This window comes from Triticum aestivum, chromosome 2B (assembly GCF_018294505.1).
Source record: "Triticum aestivum cultivar Chinese Spring chromosome 2B, IWGSC CS RefSeq v2.1, whole genome shotgun sequence".
Taxonomy (NCBI): domain Eukaryota; kingdom Viridiplantae; phylum Streptophyta; class Magnoliopsida; order Poales; family Poaceae; genus Triticum; species Triticum aestivum.
Genome location: NC_057798.1, coordinates 13,605,114 through 13,626,535, shown reverse-complemented (window position 1 = coordinate 13,626,535; position 21,422 = coordinate 13,605,114). Strand labels below are relative to the sequence as shown.

Here is a 21,422-nt window from a genome sequence, read left to right as displayed (position 1 = left end):
TCATCAAAGCGGAGACCACTATTTTGGTTGGTGCTCTTTATATCTTGGGCGATCGTGTAAAATATATTCACATTAATTTCATACCCTTGAAAAGTAAATACAGTCAAAGATGGTGTCCTGGCCAACAAGTACAGCTCATCACCAACAACGGTGTCATTCATGAGATGTGTTTACAACCAACCGCCAAAAGTCTCCATATGTGTACGTCTAGTCCAGGGGTCAGACTGCTCTGGGTTCTTGGAGTGTAAAATATCCATGTGTTCCTCAATATACAGGGGCCACCAAGGTAGAACTTTGTAGAACTGTGTAATGTGCTTGCGCCCAAGAGTGCTCGTCCCTACATATTATTGATTTCAGTCCTAGCATGCCTTTTCCACCCAGTCTCCCCTCATGTCGTGATTGAGGAACACCAACCGGCTTATGGTCAGGAATAAAGTCAACACAAAACTCAATACCCTCCTCTGTTTCATGGCCCTTGGAGATGCTTCCTTCTGGCCTAGCATAGTTATGAACATATTTCTTTAAGACTCCCATGAACCTCTCAAAGGGGAACATATTGTGTAGAAATATAGGACCCAAAATGGCAATCTCTTCGACTAGGTCAACTAGGACATGCGTCATAATATTGAAGAAGGATGGTGGGAACACCAACTCGAAACTGAAAAGATATTGGACCAAATCATTCTGTAACCTTGGTATGGATCGACTACCTTCTGAGAAATTGCATTCAGGAATGCACATAGCTTCTCAATGGCTAATAGAACATTTCTGGTAGAAACCCCCTCAATGCAACCGGAAGCATTTGCATCATAATCACATGGCAGTCATGAGAGTTTAGGTTTTGGAATTTTTTCTCTACCATGTTTATTATTCCCTTTATATTTAATGAGAAGTCATACGGGACCTTGATACCGATAGTAGACATTCAAAAAAGATTTCCTTCTCTGCTTTGGTAAGAGTGTAGCTGGCAGGACCTTGATACTGAAGCATGCCATCTTTTTCCTTCATACGTTTCTGGTCCTCCCATGCCTCCAGTGTATCTTTTGTCTTCCCATACACGCCTAAGAAGCCTAGCAGGTTGACGCAAAGATTCTTCGTCACGTGCATCACGTCGATTGCAGAGCGGACCTCTAGGACTTTCCACATGGGTGCGTGTCCATCAGCGTCATTTGGAACAAATTGTCCGCCAGGACTCTTTCCAAAGATTGATTTTAAATCCTTGACCATATCAAATATATCATCACCAGTACGGTGGATAGGCTTCTTCCTGTGATCTGCCTCGCCTTTGAAATGCGTGCCTTTCTTTCTTAAGGGATGCCTGCTCGGCAGAAATCGACGATGTCCCGGGTACGCATTCTTCTTATATTTGTCCAAATATATACTTTTAGTCTCATCTAAATAGTGCATGAATGCATTGTATCCCTTGTTTGTCTGTCTTGAAAGGTTACTAAGAGCAGGCCAATAATTGATGGTTAGAAACAACAACGCTCGTAGGTCAAATCCTTCCTGTTTGTGCTCATCCCACACATGTACACCTTTGATATCCCACAACTGTAAAACTTCTTCAGCTAATGGCCTTAGGTACAAATCAATGTTGTTGCTGGGTTGCTTAGGGCCTTGGATGAGGACTAGCATCAGAAGAAACTTCCGCTTCATACACAACCAAGGAGGAAGGTTATAGATACATAGAGTTACATGCCAAGTGCTATGTCCACTTACTCTCGATTTTTCTCCACTCCGACCCATCAGTGGGTACTCTCAACATCCTTTCTTTCTTACTTTCTTCTTTGTTCCATCGCAACAACTTGGCATGCTCTTTATTTCTGACCGATGTTTCAACCGTGGTATTATAGGAGCATAACACGTCAACTTGGTAGGAACCCTCTTCCTGGGGCGCTCACCCTCAACATCACCAGGGCCATCTCGTCTAATCTTATACCGCAATGCACTGCATACCAGGCATGCATTCAAATTCTCGTACTCCTCACCACGGTACAATATGCAGTCATTAGGGTATGCATGTATCTTCTGCACGTCTAATCCTAGAGGGTAGAGAACCTTCTTTGCTTCATACGCAAAGTCAGGCAATTCGTTATCCTTTGGAAGCTTCTTCATCATTATTTTCAGTAACTTCTCAAATCCCTTATCAGATAAACCATTCTTTACCTTCCATTGTGGCAATTCCAGTGTGGTACCGATCCTTGTGTTGCCATCTTCACAATTTGGGTACAACCATTTTTTGTGATCCTCTAACATGCGATCGAACTTCAACTTCTCCTTTTCACTCTCACATTATCTCTGTGCATCAACAATGACCCGGCTAAGATCATTAGCAGGAACATCTGGTGCCTCTTGATCTTCAGTTTCCCTCGTTGTAGTATCACTGTATTCAGGGAACATAGTATAGTTGTCATCATCCTCTTCTTCTTCACTGTCTTCCATCATAACCCCTCTTTCTCCATGCTTGGTCCAACAATTATGGTGGGGCACGAAACCGGACTTAAGCAGGTGGAAGTGAAAGGGTTTTCGAGGAAGAGTAATCCTTCATATTCTCATAGACAACATATGGATAATACATAAAACCATTGTGACTGTTTGCCTTAGCCACATCGATAAAATTATGTAGGCCCGTAATGTACTCGGAAGTGCATCGGTCACTGTATATCCATTGCCGGTTCATCTGCACTATATAGTTAAGTATATCAAAAACCATTACAGAACGTCGTGAATAGAGAAATGATCAAATTAATACAAGTTCATCACACTAAAACCAAAGTACAGTAGTGATCAAATATTATTACTGCAAAAATAAACACATAAAGTTCATACATATATAGTTCTCATAAAACAACATACAACTATCTCGAGCATCTAAAACATACATTGAAACTAACGTACAACTATGTAAAACATTTAAATGCAACAACAAATGTGATCAAAATCACAACTAAGGTAACAATTGATCCAACAACATAATGATACCAAGCCTCTTTATCATTGGCATATTTTCTAATCTTCCTAATCTTCAAGCGCAATGCATCCATCTTGATCTCGTGATCATCGACAACATTGGCAACATGCAACTCCAATTTCATCTTCTCTTCTTCAATTCTTTTCAATTTTTCTTTCAAATATTTTTTCCCTTTTCAACTAAATTTAACCTCTCGACAAGAGGGTCGGTTGGAATTTCCGGTTCACATACCTCCTAGATAAAAATATCTATGTCAAGTTCGTCGACATAATTGTAATAAACACTAAATGAAACAAATAGTTATAAAATATAATATACCACATCCGAATCATAGACCAGATGAGAGCCGACGGGGCGGATGTCGAAACCATGACACTATATAATAACAAACAATAATACAAGTAAGAAAATTATACAAGTAACTATCTAAAACATACACGTAAGAATTTTTTTTAAAGGTAAGAACAAGAGGCTCACCACGGTGGTGCTGGCAATGAGATCGGCGCGGGCGATCGACGGTGGTGAGGACGGGGACAGAGGAGAAGAATGAATTTTGTGGCTCGGGCAAGAAAGAGGAGAAAACTTAAGTGTGGCTCGGGCACCTCATATCATGTTTGTTTTGTGAACTCAAGTGGCATCATGCTCACAGACATTTCATCGCCTCTGCCCACCCTCCCCTCCGTTTTTTCCTCATAAAAGGTGGGAGTGTGTGCTAGTCTGTTTTCCCTTCCTATATATATAGGCAACTTTTTAGTCCCGGTTGGGGTTTAAAACCGGGACTGAAGACAGACCTTTAGTCCCAGTTCCAGACACCAACCGGGACTAAAGGGTGTCACTCCTTCCGCAGCCCCTTTAGTCCCGATTGGTGTCTGGAACCGGAACTAAAGGCCCGATTCTGACCAAGACTGATGCTTGCCGAGCCCCGGCCGGCATCCTAGCCACTCGAACCGGGACTAATGCTCACATTAGTCCTGATTCGTAAAGCGACCGGGACTATTGCTCCGATCAACCTATAACCAAAGCCTTGTTTTCTACTAGTGCATGTTTGGTCCGCGTAATGCCTGTGAGTCGTCGTCGCGTCCAAGTGCTCGTCTTGGTGATTATTCATTGGAGTTGAAGCGGTGTGCAAGATGTTCTGTGAGTTATGTCCATGTCCTCGTGGAGCGTACTGATTGCGGCCAGCGGATTTGGTGTGATGCCGAAGGAGGACGATGGCAGGTTAAGCCATCGTAAAGCAAAGAGGTGTGTGGGTAGTGGAGAGTTGATCTACTGCAAGGAAGTATAAGAAGTACGGTGCGAACCGAGTGTAAGGCAGCGGCCAAGCAATGGCGGTGGCACACCATGGCAGTGCAAGGAAGGTGCACTGCATGTGTTCAGACGGGTCATACTTAGTGTATGGATATGACAGTTGAAGATCAAGCTCAAGCGTGTAGTGAAAGGAGAACCGGTTTAGTTGAGTTCCTACATGAGACTAATATGTCTAGTCTTGCATGTGGATGACAAGTCATGGATCAACAACGAGTCAAGACCAGAGCGAGCAGGAGGATGACAAGTCAAAAATAGGGGGAGATTGTTAAAAAAAATCTTGATTGATTAGTTGCCAAGCGTCAAAGTCTTGCACGTGGTATAGTTGTCTACGCGCTAAGAGTAATAGTTGAGTCACTACATGCGTGCTTAAGTACTAATAGCGTGTCTATCTTGGAGTTTGCTAGCTTGGTTAAATTAGATTAGAATTAGGAAAGTAACTTGTGTGCGTACGAGTAGGTTTCGTTGCTACAGGTCGTGTAGGTTTAGGCAGCAGGGCACGGCTTCATTTATATATATGTGAGGCTGCCGTGAGATTTGTCACACCAAGAAAAAGGAGAAAAGTAAAATAAAGAGAGGAAAGAGGGGCGCGACAAGTGCCCTTGGCTATAAGTTTTCATTTGTGTGTGTTCATCGTGATTTGATGTAAAATGTAGGAGACCCACAAACAGAAATACTAAGATGATTAAATATACATGAACAACAATTAATTTGGACATAACTACCATGAGTATTAAAAATACAAGCCATTTTTTTCAGGTTGCTTAGACAATTAACTTCCCTTATGATCACACGCCCTTGAATCCATTGGTCATCGGTCGGACAGATTTCCTTGTGCACAAGGATTCAAACATCCCAGAACAAAATAAAAGGAAAAAAAAACAAGGGAACTCGGATGTCCAATAACAGGACAGAAAAAAAAAGATTGAGAATCAAGATCATTTTACAGAAACTGAAATTTGACTTGCATACTCTCTGCCTGACTTGTCTTTCCAGAGCTATTCCAGGCCACAATACATAAGAAAATAGGCTACCTGCTGGACATGTCTTTCCAGGCACGATTACGTACTGAAATTAGCACATGGCCGCCCTCTGCCTGACTTGTCTTTCCAGGAAGGAGCTCGCCTCTGCCAAGGAGGATGACCAATACCCTCGCATGTGAAATGTAAAAGGAGTCCAAAGAAAGACAAACACAAAGATAATTAATTTGGACCTGCCTACCAGCCGTGAATATGATAATTATTGGCCAACTTTTTTCATGCTTCTCGGAAAGTTGGTTTGTCCTTGTCACATCTCTTGACATTTAGACTAGACAAATATCCGTGCGCCACCCACCCACTCGCTGCAGTCAAAATCATCCCTGGACACTTTTCTGTTTTGCCAAGAGTCTGCAGAGGCCAGTCTAGTTAAATTTGTGCACAGACCGACCAACACGTTACCCCACCAATCCTGGCAATGGAGGTTGTCATGTCTGCAGTTGCAGGTGAATTTGTGAGCAAGTTCATCTCATTTCTGATGAACAAGTACAACTCCTCTAGGCATCCTCAATCAGAGGAGGAGAAGGTGGTGGAGAGGTTGCAGCACCTGCTAATGAGAGCTGGTACAATGGTTGAGGAGGCAGACACGAGGTACATAACCAACTCCGGAATGATGATGCAGCTCAAGACGCTCTCAGAGGCCATGTATAGAGGATATGGTGTGCTGGACAACTCGAGGTACCGTGACCTCCAAGACACCGCAGGCTTCGACGAGGTTAGCATCAACCACTCATCTGCAAGCAGCTTATATTTACCCAAGCGCTCTCGAACAACAAATGATAAGGTTACACGCCTCGAGTCACATGGTGCGTTGGAAAGTCTAGAAATTGTTGTTGCTAACATGGCAGAATTTATTGTTCTTCTTGGTGGATGTGAGCGCATGTCTCGTATGCCATATGATGTTTATCTTTACACCGAAAACTTCATGTTCGGCCGACACGCTGAGAAGCAAAAGCTCTTCAGCTTCTTGTTGCAACACAACGACCCTCCTAGTGATCATGCACTGGCAGTTCTCCCGATCATAGGTGGTGTAACAACTGGGAAGAAAACTTTGGTTGCCCATGTGTGCGGCGATGAAAGGGTCCGTTCACGCTTCCCATCTGTATTGCACTTGAATGGAGGCAGCCTTTTGAAAATATGTGAGCACAGAAGGACTATGGAAGGTATGATGTTGGTAGTTATTGAGTTTGCTTTTGATGTAGATGACGATCACTGGAAAAAGTTTCACTCGTTTTTCATAAGAATGGATAGAGGAAGCAAGATCATCATCATAAGTAAACTTAAAAGATTAGCCCGGTTTGGATCGGTGAAACCAATTTTCCTTACTGCTCTGTCTTATGATGCGTTGAGGTACCTTTTCAAGACACTGGCATTCGGAAGCGTAGAACCTACAGAACATCCGCGACTACTACAGATAGCAGATGAATTTGCCAAGTTAATGCACAGTGCGGATGGTTCATTTGTCTCAGCAAATGTGTACGCAGACATATTGAGAAAGAATCTCGATGTTCAGTTTTGGCGTTGCATATTGGACAAGGTGATGAGATATGTTAAAAGAAACCTCGCCCGATTTAGTGTGGACCCAGCCATACATGTAGAACAAGGCCCTCCAGTGGTTGTAACGGCTATAGAACAAGGCCATCCAGTGGTGATAACAGACCTTGCTTTGGATCCACTTTGCATAATACCTTATACAAATAATGTTTCAATCAAGGAACTGCCAAGTGTGACGTTTGGGGAACTTCTAACAGACCCTACTGTTAGACCAAACGGAGACTTTAATCTAATTTCATGGAAATCAAGGATACCGCCTTAGGCTGGTCACAATGGGGAGGAATTTAGGAGTAACATCACACACTCCAATACAACTTTGCTTATGTGGCACATATTTAATGAAGAGAGAGGTGCTTGTGGTAACTAGCTAAGTTACCGGAACATCACACACTCCAAGAAACAATGAGTCTATAACCTAATAAATACATCGTTGCATGACACTACATAGACGTTCCTACCCACTATGGAGGTAGTAACATAGTCTAGGGAAGTGTGTAAGTTACTAGCTTATGTTCTTGCCCATTGTGACCAGCCTTATAATTCACTATTTGCTGGTTTTACTACAAGTAGTGCTTTGGATACGCATGAAGTTAATGTCATGCCAGGGAGGAAGCGACGAGGAGTACCAGTCTAAATTAGTTTGAGAACTCGTATAATGTAACTCTTGTTGTACTTTCTGATACCTGAGAATATTTGTGTTGGCAAGACATGGCCATGTAAAGGATTTGAAGGGTGATTATATAACATTCGCCTAAACGTATGACAGATCTCCATTTTGATAAAATTTTACTCCCTCTGCAAAGAAATATAAGAGTATTTATATATAAATAATTAAATTAGTGATCTAATTAAACGCTCTTGTATTTCTTTATAGAGGGAGTATGTTTTATCAGATCCAACAATCACCCTGCATTTTTTAGATAGCATCATCCAAAGTGAAAGTGGCAGTAGCTACTACTCCTCAGCAGGCCAACTAGAAAGAGCTGTACGAATCATCATCGCGTGGTTCCGATTAACATTTTGTAATTGTTGACACCATGTTTGCGTACTCCTATACTATATATGTGTTAACTCCATTGGTTCCATGTCATCCAATCCACAATGCTATATAGTATGTACAGGGAAGATGAAGCTCAGTGATGTGCTGATTCTGCCTGGATTAGGTCACAGTATGCATCTACAGGAGTATATTAGATCCTTCACAGACTAGCAGCTCCCGAAAATCCGTAAATTCAGCAAGATTTAAGAGAAGGAGACCAGTGCCAATTAAATTTACCGAGGATTTCGAATAACTGGCAGCGTACCGCGGGGGCGCACCTTGCCACCAGTGAGGCTCCCATGGGCGTGATCCCTTGCGGATCTCAAAGTTATCCTAGTCGCCTCCTCCCTCGGTCTTGCACTTGACGTCGGCGAAACCATGGCTCCGCAAGAGGCGCGACGGTGGTGATAGGTGGTCAGCGGCGTGGCTCGCCAGTGGCTCAGGGCTGCCGCCATGGTTGTTCGGGAAAGGAGATTGGGGATCAATTCATGATCGCTGGCAGGCACGGTATGACCTTTGCTGGCTAGGTCCCACACTCGTCATAGGCACAAGGAATTGGTTCGAAAGTTCTTTCTGTAGAATGCTATGGGGAGAGGAGATCGCACCTTAGGTGCTCTCCGATCTATACACTCGTATATATAGCTCAGGTTACAACAGAGGCGCAGAGCGCTAGGTCGTGGCTACGTGCATGGATCGTGGGCGATTGCATGCAGTACGTGCGCACGGTGGAGAGAGGTGAGAGGGAGAGACTAGCTAACTGCTAACACCCTGCCTGGTGATGCATGACCCGCACAAACTGGACCGAAATTCCTCGAACGCTGGCGCGGGTAGCCCTTTGGTGAGAACATCGGCGAACTGTTGGCTCGTTGGCACATGTAGGACGCGCAGCTCGCCGAGGGCCACTTTCTCCCGGACGAAGTGGATATCAAGCTCGATGTGCTTGGTCCGGTGATGATGCACAGGGTTGGCAGCCATGTAGACGGAGGATATATTTTCGCAGAAGACAATGCTGGCCTTGCGAAGAGGAGTCGCTAGCTCGGCGAGGAGTTGCGGTATCCAGCAGCTCTCGGCGACGGCGTTGGCGACGGTGCGATACTCGGCTTCCGCACTCGACCTGGACACGGTGGCCTGGCGTTTGGAGGACCAGGACACCAGAGCATCACCAAGGTAGACGGCATAGCCGGAGGTGGAGTGGCGTGTGTCCGGACACCCGGCCCAGTCGGCGTCGGAGTAGGCGACAAGGTCGAGGGAGGCAACTGGTTGGAGGCACAGTCCATGGCTTGTGGTGCCCCGGAGATAGCGCAGTATCCGCTTCGCCAGCGCCATGTGTGGGACGCGCGGGTCATGCATCACCAGGCAGCATTGTTGGACTGCATAGGCAATGTCGGGGCGCGTCATAGTCATGTACTGGAGAGCGCCAACGAGGCTGCGGTAGTCCGCGGCGTCGGGCACCGGCGCGCCATCCGTCGGGGAGAGCTTCGAGCGGGTGTCGACAGGAGTCAAGATCGTCTCGCAGGCTTGCATGTTGGCGCGCTCGAGTAGTTCCTCGGCGTACTTCCGTTGAGAGAGGAAGAACCCGTCAGCAGTGCGTGTGACGGCGATGCCGAGGAAGTAGTGAAGTGGACCGAGATCTTTCATCGAGAACTCTGTCGAGAGCCGGCGCTGGAGTTAATGAAGAAGCGTAGTCGATGAAGCAGCAAGAATAATGTCGCCGACGTAGAGGAGGAGGTAGGCGGCGCCTTCGTTGTTGTGGAGCACGAAAAGAGACAGGTACGCCTGAGAAGTGATGATGCCGATGTTGCGGGCGAACGCAGCGAAGCACGTGAACCAGGCGTGTGGCGCTTGCTTCAAGCCGTAGAGGGAGCGATCGAGCAGACAGACGTGGTCGGGGTGAGCCTCGTCGACGAAGCCAGCAGGTTGCTGGCAGTACACCTGCTCCGTCAGGTGGCCGCGCAGAAAGGCATTGTTGACATCCATTTGATGCATGGGCCATCGACGAGATGCTGCAACGGTGAGGACGACGCGGATCGTGGCCGCCTTGACGACCGGTGAGAAGGTCTCGTTGAAGTCGACGCCGGGGCGTTGGGAGAAGCCGCAAACCACCCATCTGGCCTTGTAGCGTTCGAGCGTGCCGTCAGCCTTGAGCTTGTGTCGGAACAGCCACTTGCCGGTGACGATGTTGGAACCGCGCAGCCGCGGTACGAGCCTCCAGGTCTTGTTCTCCATGAGGGCCCTGTACTCCACCTGCATCACAGCCAACCAATAAGGATCGCGCAACGCGGCACGCACGGATTTTGGGATCGGGGATGTATCAGGTGTAGTGGATGTTGTGAGGTTCTGGTGATATTTAGGGTTAGGAAGAAACTTGCCGGCTTGCGCACGCGTCTGCATGGGGTGTGTTGGGAGTGGGCAGGCACGGCAGCGAGGCGGTGGTGAGGATGGTGGCGAGGCAGTGGAGGCGCTGGCAACAGGAGTGGCCGTCGACTCCACGTGAGGCGGTGTGGCGGGAGCTGAGGTGAGCGACACCGGTTCGGGTGTCGTGGGCGCGGAGAGGGCAGACGCTGGTTCGGGTGTGGGAGGGGACGATGGGGGGACTGCCATGTCAACAGGCGCCGATGCTGGCGTGGGTGCGTCCATGATGGTGGGAGGAGATGAGTTAGATGGTCGAACGGTCCTGGGTTGTTGTGGAACGAAAGGGAGGGTGGCCAGGTGGTCGAGAAGGGATGTATTTGGCTCTGTTGGATCGCTCGTGTTGGCGTGAAAAAGGAACGTGCCCTCATCGAAGATGACATGCCGCGAGGTCACCACGCGCCCAGTGGCACGGTTGAGACACCGGTAGCCCTTGTGCTCGTGCGAGTACCCGAGGAAGACACACAGCACAGAGCGTGGGGCTAGTTTGTGCGGAGTTGTGGCTGTGAGATTCGGGTAGCACAGACAACCAAACACACGCATTGCGGCATAGTCAGGTTGGGCGCCGTAGAGCAGGAACAATGGCGAGTGATCGTGGCGAGGACGACAAGGCCGTCTGTTGAGGAGAAAAGTGGCTGTTTGTAGAGCTTCGGCCCAGTAGGAGTATGGCATGTGGGTGTGGACGAGGAGCGAGCGCGTGATGTCGTTAAGGGTGCGAAGTGCGCGCTCTGCTCGTCCGTTTTGCGGTGAGGTGTAAGGGCAGTACATGTGTAGCTGGGCGCCAAGCGAGGAGAAGAGAGCGTGTGAGGCTGCGTTTTCGAACTCCTTGTCGTTGTCCATTTGGACCATGAGGATGGGAAGGTTGAAGTGAGTGCGTGCAAAGGCGAAGAACATGCGGATCGCGGGAAGAACATTGGACTTGTGTCGCAAAGGAAAAGTCCATGCAAAGTGACTATAGTCATCGAGGATAAGTAGATAGTATTGGCAACCGGAGTTGCTCTGCACGGGAGAGGTCCATACATCACAGTGCACTAACTGAAACAGAAAGAAAGATACATGTCCGGATGAGCCGAACGGGAGCCTAGTGCTCTTCCCTAGTTGACACGCATGACAGACACCGGAGGCGGAGTGGTCGCAGTCGACGCCCGTGAGACGAAGAGTGCGGCCAAGGGCATCTCCACCTAGATGGCCGAGACGCTGGTGCCACAGATCGCGGGTGGTGGTGGTGAGCGCGTGGTGATCATGGGATGCGGGCGCGGATGACATGGTGTAGAGCTCGTCATCGTCCGAGTTACAGCGGAGGATCACCCTCTTCATTCTTCGATCCTTGAGAGAGAAACCGAAATCATCAAATTCAACATTCAATGGGTTATCACGAGCTAAAGCTTTGACAGAGATTAGGTTTCGAATGAGGTGTGGGGAGACAAGAACATTGCGGAGAGAGATGGGAGGGCCTGAGGTTGGGATGGTGGTGTGGTCGGTGTGCCTGGTCGCAGGCATGGTCCCGTCGCCGACAACAATGCGAGATGAAGTATGGGGGAAGGAGGAGGAGAGCATACCGGACGAGGAGGCCATGTGCGACGTCGCACCTGTATCGAGGTACCATCCGCGGTCGGTGGCGACTGCTGCTGCTGCATCGTCATGGAGTTGAGGGCGTGGATCAGCGCGCCCTGGTCCCATGCAGGCGCAGTCGGGTTGTAGATACCAGTGTTGGGGGTGTTGGAAATATGCCCTAGAGGCAATAATAAATTAGTTATTATTATTATATTTCCTTGTTCATGATAATCGTTTATTATCCATGCTATAATTGTATTGATAGGAAACTCAGATACATGTGTGGGTACATAGACAACACCATGTCCCTAGTAAGCCTCTAGTTGACTAGCTCGTTGATCAATAGATGGTTACGGTTTCCTGACCATGGACATTGGATGTCGTTGATAACGGGATCACATCATTAGGAGAATGATGTGATGGACAAGACCCAATCCTAAGCCTAGCACAAAGATCGTGTAGTTCGTATGCTAAAGCTTTTCCAATGTCAAGTATCTTTTCCTTAGACCATGAGATTGTGCAACTCCCGGATACCGTAGGAATGCTTTGGGTGTACCAAATGTCACAACGTAACTGGGTGGCTATAAAGGTGCACTACGGGTATCTCCGAAAGTGTTTGTTGAGTTGGCACGAATCGAGACTGGGATTTGTCACTCCATGCAAACGGAGAGGTATCTCTGGGCCCACTCGGTAGGACATCATCATAATGTGCACAATGTGACCAAGGGGTTGATCACGGGATGATGTGTTACGGAAGGAGTAAAGAGACTTGCCGGTAACGAGATTGAACAAGGTATCGGGATACCGGCGATCGAATCTCGGGCAAGTACAATACCGCTAGACAAAGGGAATTGAATACGGGGTTGATTGAGTCCTTGACATCGTGGTTCATCCGATGAGATCATCGTGGAACATGTGGGAACCAACATGGGTATCCAGATCCCGCTGTTGGTTATTGACCGGAGAACGTCTCGGTCATGTCTGCATGGTTCCCGAACCCGTAGGGTCTACACACTTAAGGTTCGATGATGCTAGGGTTATAGGGAATAGATATACGTGGTTACCGAATGTTGTTCGGAGTCCCGGATGAGATCTCGGACGTCACGAGGAGTTCCGCAATGGTCCGGAGGTAAAGATTTATATATGGGAAGTCCTGTTTTGGTCACCGGAAAAGTTTTGGGTGTTATCGGTAACGTACCGGGAGCACCGGGAGGGTCCCGGGGGTCCACCAAGTGGGGCCACCGGCCCCAGAGGGCAGCATGGGCCAAGTGTGGGAGGGGACCAGCCCCAGGTGGGCTGGTGCGCCCCCCCCCCCCACAAGGGCCCAAGTCGCCTAGGGTTTGGGGAGGGGGCGCACCCACCTTACTTGGGGGGCAAGTTTCCCCCTTTCCCCCCCTTGGCCGCACCCTAGATGGGATCTAGGGGCTGCCGCACGCCCTGGGGGGGGACCCTAGAGGGGGCGCAGCCCCCTCCCTCTCCCCTATATATACTTGAGCTAGGTTTTGGGGCTGCCATACACAAGAGTTTCCACCTCTCCCTGGCGCAGCCCTACCTCTCTTTCTCCTCGTCTCTCACGGTCCTTGGCGAAGCCCTGCTGGATTATGATGACCCACAAGTATAGGGGATCTATCATAGTCCTTTCGACAAGTAAGAGTGTCGAACCCAACGAGGAGCAGAAGGAAATGATAAGCGGTTTTCAGCAAGGTATGCTCTACAAGTACTGAAATAAGTGGTAAGAGATAGTTTTGTGATAAGATAAATTGTAACGAGCAACAAGTAACAAAAGTAAATAAGGTGCAGCAAGGTAGTTTTTGTGGCAAAGGACAAGCCGGAACAAACTCTTATAATAAGAAAAGCGCTCCCGAGGACACATGGGAATATCGTCAAGCTACTTTTCATCACACTGATATGATTCGCGTTCGGTACTTTGATAATTTGATATGTGGGTGGACCGGTGCTTGGGTGCTGTTCTTACTTGAACAAACATCCACTTATGATTAACCTCTATTTCAAGCATCCGCAACTACAACAAAAGTATTAAGGTAAACCTAACCATTTCATGAAACATATGGATCGAAATCAGCCCCTTACGAGGCAACGCATAAATTAGGGTTCAAGCTTCTGTCACTCCAGCAACCCATCATCTACTTATTACTTCCCAATGCCTTCCTCTAGGCCCAAATAATGGTGAAGTGTTATGTAGTCGACGTTCACATAACACCACTAGAGGTTAGACAACATACATCTCATCAAAATATCGAACGAATACCAAATTCACATGACTACTAATAGCAAGACTTCTCCCGTGTCCTCAGGGACAAACATAACCACTCACAAAGCATATTCATGTTCATAATTAGAGGGGTAATAATATGCATAAAGGATCTGAACATATGATCTTCCACCAACTAAACCAACTAGCATCAACTACAAGGAGTAATCAACACTACTAGCAACCTACTAGCACCAATCCCGGACTTGGAGACAAGAATTGGATACAAGAGATGAACTAGGGTTTGGAGATGAGATGGTGCTGGTGAAGATGTTGATGGATATTGCCCTCTCCCGATGGGAGGAGCGTTGGTGATGATGATGGCGATGATTTCCCCTCCCGGAGGAAGTGTCCCCGGCAGCACAGCTCTGCCGGAGCCCTAGATTGGTTCCGCCAAGGTTCTGCCTCGTGGCGGTGGAGTCTCGTCCCGAAAGGTTGCTTGCTATTTTTTTCTCATTGAAAGACTTCATATAGGAGAAGATGGACGTCGGAGAGCCACCAGGGGGCCCACGAGGTAGGGGGCGCGCCCAAGGGGGAGGGGCGCGCCCCTGACCCTCGTGAGCAGGGTGTGGCGCCCCTGGCCTTCATCTTTGCGACGATTTTTCTTTATTTATTTTAAGGTATTCTGTGGAGTTTCAGGACTTTTGGAGTTGTGCAGAATAGCTCTTCAATATTTGCTCCTTTTCTAGCCCAGAATTCCAGCTACCGGCATTCTCCCTCTTCATGTAAACCTTGTAAAATAAGAGAGAATAGCCATAAGTATTGTGACATATCATGAAATAATAACCCATAATGCGATAAATATCAATATAAAAGCATGATGCAAAATGGACGTATCAACTCCCCCAAGCTTAGACCTCGCTTGTCCTCAAGCGAAAAGCCGATAACAATAAATATGTCCTGATGTTTAGAGGTAGAGGCGTCGATAAAAAAATAAAATACGGACATGAAGGCATCATTATTATTCTCATAACAGCAACATATATAAATTTTGTCATATGATTACTTATGTTAAAGTGATGATCTTTTCACAAAGCCAAAGTATGAATCAGAACCCTTATTGAGCACCAACAAATTATACCCTCAGTCATTGAAGCAATTGCAATTTATCATAACATCGGAAAGAGTCTATGTCAGAGCTTAAAAGAAAGTCCACATACTCAACTATCACTTAGTCCTTCATAATTGCTAACACTCACGCAATACTTGTGGTTACGGAGTTTTAACCGGACACAGAGAAAGATAGGGGCTTATAGTTTTGCCCCACAACCTTTTACCTAAAGGGTAATGTCAACAATAATAATTCATACTCCCCTACATCCAATTAGATATATATATCATGTTCTTTCCAACATGCTAGGCTTGCCAAAGGATAAAATGAAAAAGGAAAGGTGAAGATCACCGTGACTCTTGCATAAGGTAGAGGATAATAATAAAAGACAGGCCCTTTGCAGAGGGAAGCAGAGGTTGCCATGCGCTTTTATGGTTGGATGCACAAAATCTTAATGCAAAAGAACGTCACTTTATATTGCCCCTTGTATGTGAACCTTTGTTATGCAGTCCATCGCTTTTATTGCATCCACAACAAGTTCGTACAAAGCTTATTTCTCTGCACTAATAAGTCATGCATATTTAGAGAGCAATTTTTATTGCTTGCATCGGTGACAACTTACTTGAAGGATCTTACTCAATCCATAGGTAGATATGGTGGACTCTCATGGCTAAACTGGTTTAAGGATATTTGGAAGCACAAGTAGTATCTCTACTTGGTGCTGATAATTTGGCTAGCATGAGGGGGTAAGGCAAGCTCAACATGTTAGAGGAACCATGACAACATACTTTATCTCAGATATAAGAAAACATAACTCATTATGTTGTCTTCCTTGTCCAACATCAACTCTTTAGCATGTCATATTTTAATGAGTGTTCCCAATCACAAAAGATGTCAATGATAATATATCTATATGTGAAACCTCTCTCTCCTTATTACTTCCTATTAATTAAAACGATGACCAAAGCTATATTTGCCAACTCCCAACAACTTTTAATCATCATACTCTTTCTATGTGAAGTCATTACTTTCAATAAGATCAATATGAGCTCTTTGTTTCTTTTTATTCTCTTCTTTTATTCACTCAAGATCATGTCAAAGTAATCAAGCCCTTGACTCAACACTAATCTTTATTATATATAGCTCACAGACTCGATTGCATAGAGGGATCATAAAGCAAAACTTCAAAACTAAATCATGCCATGACTTTATTCTACTATATCAAGATACTACTACTAGGATCGAACTAAGAAAGACGGTAAAGACAGGAGTTGTGATGGTGATACGATACCGGGGCACCTCCCCCAAGCTTGGCAGTTGCCGAGGGGAGTGCCCATACCCATGTGATTATGTCTCCTTCTTCGTTGTTGGTGGTGGAGGTGTTGTTGATGATGCAAGCTTGTCATCCACCTTCTATGGCATAGGCTCACTATCATAGAAGGATGATCGAGTCTCCGGAATCCTCAAATCTGCAATGGAAACAGCTTGAAAGAAAACAGAGCATATTTGCGTGATACGGTCGTCAAAACCTTCGTGAGAATATATAATGAATTTTTACAGACCAAAATACGTATCGTGCAAGAAAACAGAGTCCGGAGGGGACACGAGGTGCTCACGAGGTAGGGGGGCGCGCCCAGGGGGAGAGGGCGCGCCCTCCACCCTCATGGAGGCCTCGTGTCCTCCCCGGACTGCTACTTATTTTTCTATTTTTCGAAATAGTCCAAAACAGGGAAATATTGCCTTAGAATTTGTTTTGGAGTCGGTTTACTTACCGTAACACATACCTATTCCTTTTCGGAGTCTGGAACGTTCTGGAAAGTGTCCCTTATGTATTCCTCCGGGGTTACGGTTTCAATAATATTAGTTTCAACATTTATAGGATTACCTGAGATATAGTGTTTGATCCTTTGACCGTTTACCACCTTCGGATTTGTGCCTGCGAAGTTGTTGATTTTTATGGCACCGGAACGATAGACCTCCTCGATAACGTAGGGACCTTCCCATTTAGAGAGAAGTTTTCCTGCAAAAAATCTTAAACGGGAGTTGTATAGAAATACATAATCACCTACATTAAACTCACGCTTTTGTATCCTTTTATCGTGCCATCTTTTAACTTTTTCTTTAAACAACTTGGCATTTTCATAGGCTTGGGTTCTCCATTCATCAAGTGAGCTAATATCAAATAACCTCTTCTCACCGGCAAGTTTGAAATCATAGTTGAGCTCTTTAATAGCCCAATATGCCTTATGTTCTAGTTCGAGAGGTATGTGACATGCTTTTCCATAAACCATCTTATACGGAGACATACCCATAGGATTCTTATATGCAGTTCTATAGGCCCATAATGCATCATCAAGTTTCTTGGACCAATTCTTTCTGGACCTATTAACAGTCTTTTGCAAAATTAACTTGAGCTCTCTATTACTCAATTCTACTTGACCACTAGACTGCGGGTGATAAGGAGATGCAATTCTATGATTAACGTCATATTTAGCAAGCATTTTACGGAAAGCACCATGAATAAAGTGTGAACCACCATCAGCCATTAAATATCTAGGGACTCCAAACCTCGGAAAAATAACTTCCTTAAGAATTTTAATAGAAGTGTTATGATCAGCACTACTAGTTGGAATACCTTCTACCCACTTAGTAACGTAATCAACAACAACTAAAATATGTATGTATTCATTAGAGGCAGGAAAAGGTCCCATATAATCAAAGCCCCAACCATCAAATGGTTCAATAACAAGTGAATAATTCATAGGCATTTCTTGACGTCTACTAATATTACCAATTCTTTGACATTCATCACAAGATAAAACAAACTTACGGGCATCCTTGAAGAGAGTAGGCCAATAAAAACCAGATTGCAATACCTTATGTGCAGTTCTATCTCCAGCTGTGGTGTCCTCCATAAGCTTCGGAGTGACACTTGCGTAGGATCTATTCCTGTTCATGCTCAGGCACACAACATCTAATAACACCATCTACTCCTTCTTTATAAAGATGTGGGTCATCCCAAAAGTAATGTCGCAAATCATAAAACAACTTTTTCTTTTGTTGGTAAGTGAAGCTAGGTGGTATAAATTTAGCAACAATATAATTAGCATAATCAGCGTACCATGGAGTGCTACGAGAAGTGCTTACGACATTTAATTCTTCATCTGGAAAGCTATCATCAATAGGTAATGGTTCATCAAGAACATTCTCTAACCTAGATAAGTTGTCTGCAACGGGGTTCTCAGCTCCTCTTCTATCAACAATATGCAAATCAAATTCTTGCAGCAAGAGAACCCATCTAATGAGTCTAGGTTTAGCATCTTTCTTTTCCATAAGATATTTAATAGCAGCATGATCAGTGTGAATAGTTACTTTAGAATCAACAATATAGGGTCTGAATTTATCACAATTAAATACAACTACCAAAAGTTCCTTTTCGGTAGTAGCATAATTTCTTTGAGCATTGTCTAGAGTCTTACTAGCATAATGGATAACATTTAATTTCTTATCAACTCTCTGCCCTAGAACAGCACCTACAGCGTAATCACTAGCATCACACATAATTTCAAAGGGTAAATTCCAATCAGGTGGCTGAACAATAGGTGCAGAGACTAATGCTTTCTTAAGTATTTCAAATGCTTCTACACAATCATCATCAAAGACAAATGGTACATCTTTTTGTAACAAATTAGTCAGAGGCCGAGAAATTTTCGAGAAGTCCTTAGTGAACCTCCTATAAAACCCGGCGTGACCAAGGAAACTTCTTATACCCTTGATGTCCTTGGGACATGGCATCTTTTCAATAGCATCAACCTTGGCTTTATCAACTTCAATACCTCTTTCAGAAACTTTGTGTCCCAAAACAATAACTTCATTAACCATAAAGTGGCACTTTTCCCAATTCAAGACAAGATTAGTTTCTTCACATCTCTGCAAAACTCGATCAAGATTGCTCAAGCAATCATCGAAGGAGGAACCATAGACGGAAAAATCATCCATGAAAACCTCACAAATCTTTTCAGAAAAGTCAGAGAATATAGCCATCATGCATCTTTGAAAGGTAGCAGGTGCATTACATAAACCAAAAGGCATACGTCTATAAGCAAAAGTACCAAAAGGGCATGTAAAAGTAGTCTTTGATTGATCTTTAGCCGACACAGGTATTTGAGAGAAACCAGAATAATCATCTAGAAAGCAATAATGTGTATGTTTGCATAATCTTTCTAGCATTTGGTCAATAAAAGGTAAGGGGTAATGATCTTTCTTAGTAGCTTTATTTAATTTGCAAAAATCAATTACCATCCTATAACCTGTGATAATTCTTTGTGGAATTAATTCATCTTTATCATTAGGGACAACAGTAATACCTCCCTTCTTAGGGACACAATGGACAGGACTTACCCACTGACTATCAGCAACGGGATAAATTATACCTGCCTCTAGAAGCTTGAGTATTTCCTTTCTTACCACTTCTTTCATTTTAGGATTCAAACGCCGTTGAGGATCACAAACTGGTTTGGCATCCGCTTCCAAATTTATTTTATGCTGACATAGAGTGGGACTAATGCCCGTAAGATCATCAAGAGTATATCCAATAGCGGCACGGTGCTTCTTCAGAGTTTTCAATAATCTTTCTTCTTCATGCTCTGAAAGGTTAGCACTAATAATAACAGGATATATTTTCTTTTCATCAAGATAAGCATACTTAAGATTATCATGCAACGGTTTAAGCTCAAACACGGGATCACCCTTGGGTGGAGGAGGATCCCCTAGGATTTCAACAGGCAAATTGTGTTTCAGAATAGGTTCCTGTTTAAACAATACTTCATGTATTTCCCTTCTTTCATTCATAAACATATCATTTTCATGGTCTAGCAAATAATGTTCCAAAGGATCACTGGGAGGTACGGCAATAGAAGCAAGACCAATAATTTCATCCTTACTAGGCAATTCTTCCTCACGATGTTGTTTACTAAGTTTAGAGAAATTAAACTCATGAACCATATCATCCAAGCCAACAGTAACAACATTCTTTTTGCAGTCTATCGTAGCATTAATAGTATTCAAGAAGGCTCTACCAAATATAATGGGACAAAAGCTATCTTGCGGAGAAGTAAGAACAAGAAAATCAGCAGGATATTTAGTTTTCCCACACAAGACTTCAACATCTCTAACAATCCCAATTGGTGAAATAGTATCTCTATTGGCAAGTTTAATTGTGACATCAATACCTTTTAATTCATCAGGTGCAATTTCATTCTTAATTTCTTCGTATAAAGTATGTGGTATAACACTAGCACTCGCACCCATATCACATAAGCCATGGTAACAATGATCTCCTATTTTAACAGAAATAACAGGCAGGCCTACCACAGGTCTATGTTTATCTCTATCACAGGGTTTAGCAATTCTAGCAGTTTCACCAGTGAATTGAATAACATGCCCATCAATATTATCCGACAAGAGATCTTTAACAATAGCAATATTGTGTTCTACTTTGACTTGCTCAGGAGGTGTATAAGTCCTAATATTGCTTTTACGAACAACAGTTGAAGCTTTAGCATGATCCTTCATTCTAACAGGGAAAGGGGGTTTCTCAACATAAGAAGTAGGAACAATAGGATCATTGTAAGTGACAATCTTTTCTTCAACTTTAATAGGTGCAGCTACTTTTACTTCTATGGGAGGATGATATTTAAACCACTTCTCCTTGGGGAGATCAACATAAGTAGCAAAAGATTCACAGAAAGAAGCTACTATCTCAGAGTCAAGTCCATATTTAGTGCTAAACTTACGGAAAACATCGGTATCCATAAAAGATTTAGCACAATCAAACTTGGGTGTCATACCTGACTCCTTACCTTCGTCGAGGTCCCAATCTTCAGAGTTGCGTTTAATTCTATCCAATAGATTCCATCCAAATTCAATAGACTTTATCATAAAAGAGCCAGCACAAGAAGTATCGAGCATGGTGCGATTGTTATCAGAAAGCCGAGCATAAAAATTCTGGAGAATTGTCAATTTTGAGAGGTCATGATTGGGGCATGAATATAACATTGATTTAAGCCTCCCCTAAGCTTGAGCGATGCTTTCTCCTTCGCGAGGCCAAAAATTATATATATAATTGCGATCACGATGAACAAGATGCATAGGGTAATACTTTTGATGAAATTCCAATTTCACTCTTTTATAGTTCCATGATCTCGTATCACATAGCCTATACCATGTCA

General features: G+C 44.6%; 1 protein-coding gene across 1 annotated transcript; it reads left to right on the top strand.

Annotated features, from left to right (window-relative positions):
- Positions 1–5,630: 5,630 nt before the first annotated feature.
- On the top strand, positions 5,631–7,300 carry LOC123039959 (uncharacterized). The gene has a single exon (XM_044462934.1). The coding sequence runs from the start codon at positions 5,732–5,734 to the stop codon at positions 7,127–7,129; it is 1,398 nt and encodes a 465-aa protein (XP_044318869.1). The 5' UTR covers positions 5,631–5,731; the 3' UTR covers positions 7,130–7,300.
- The last annotated feature ends 14,122 nt before the right edge of the window (positions 7,301–21,422 follow it).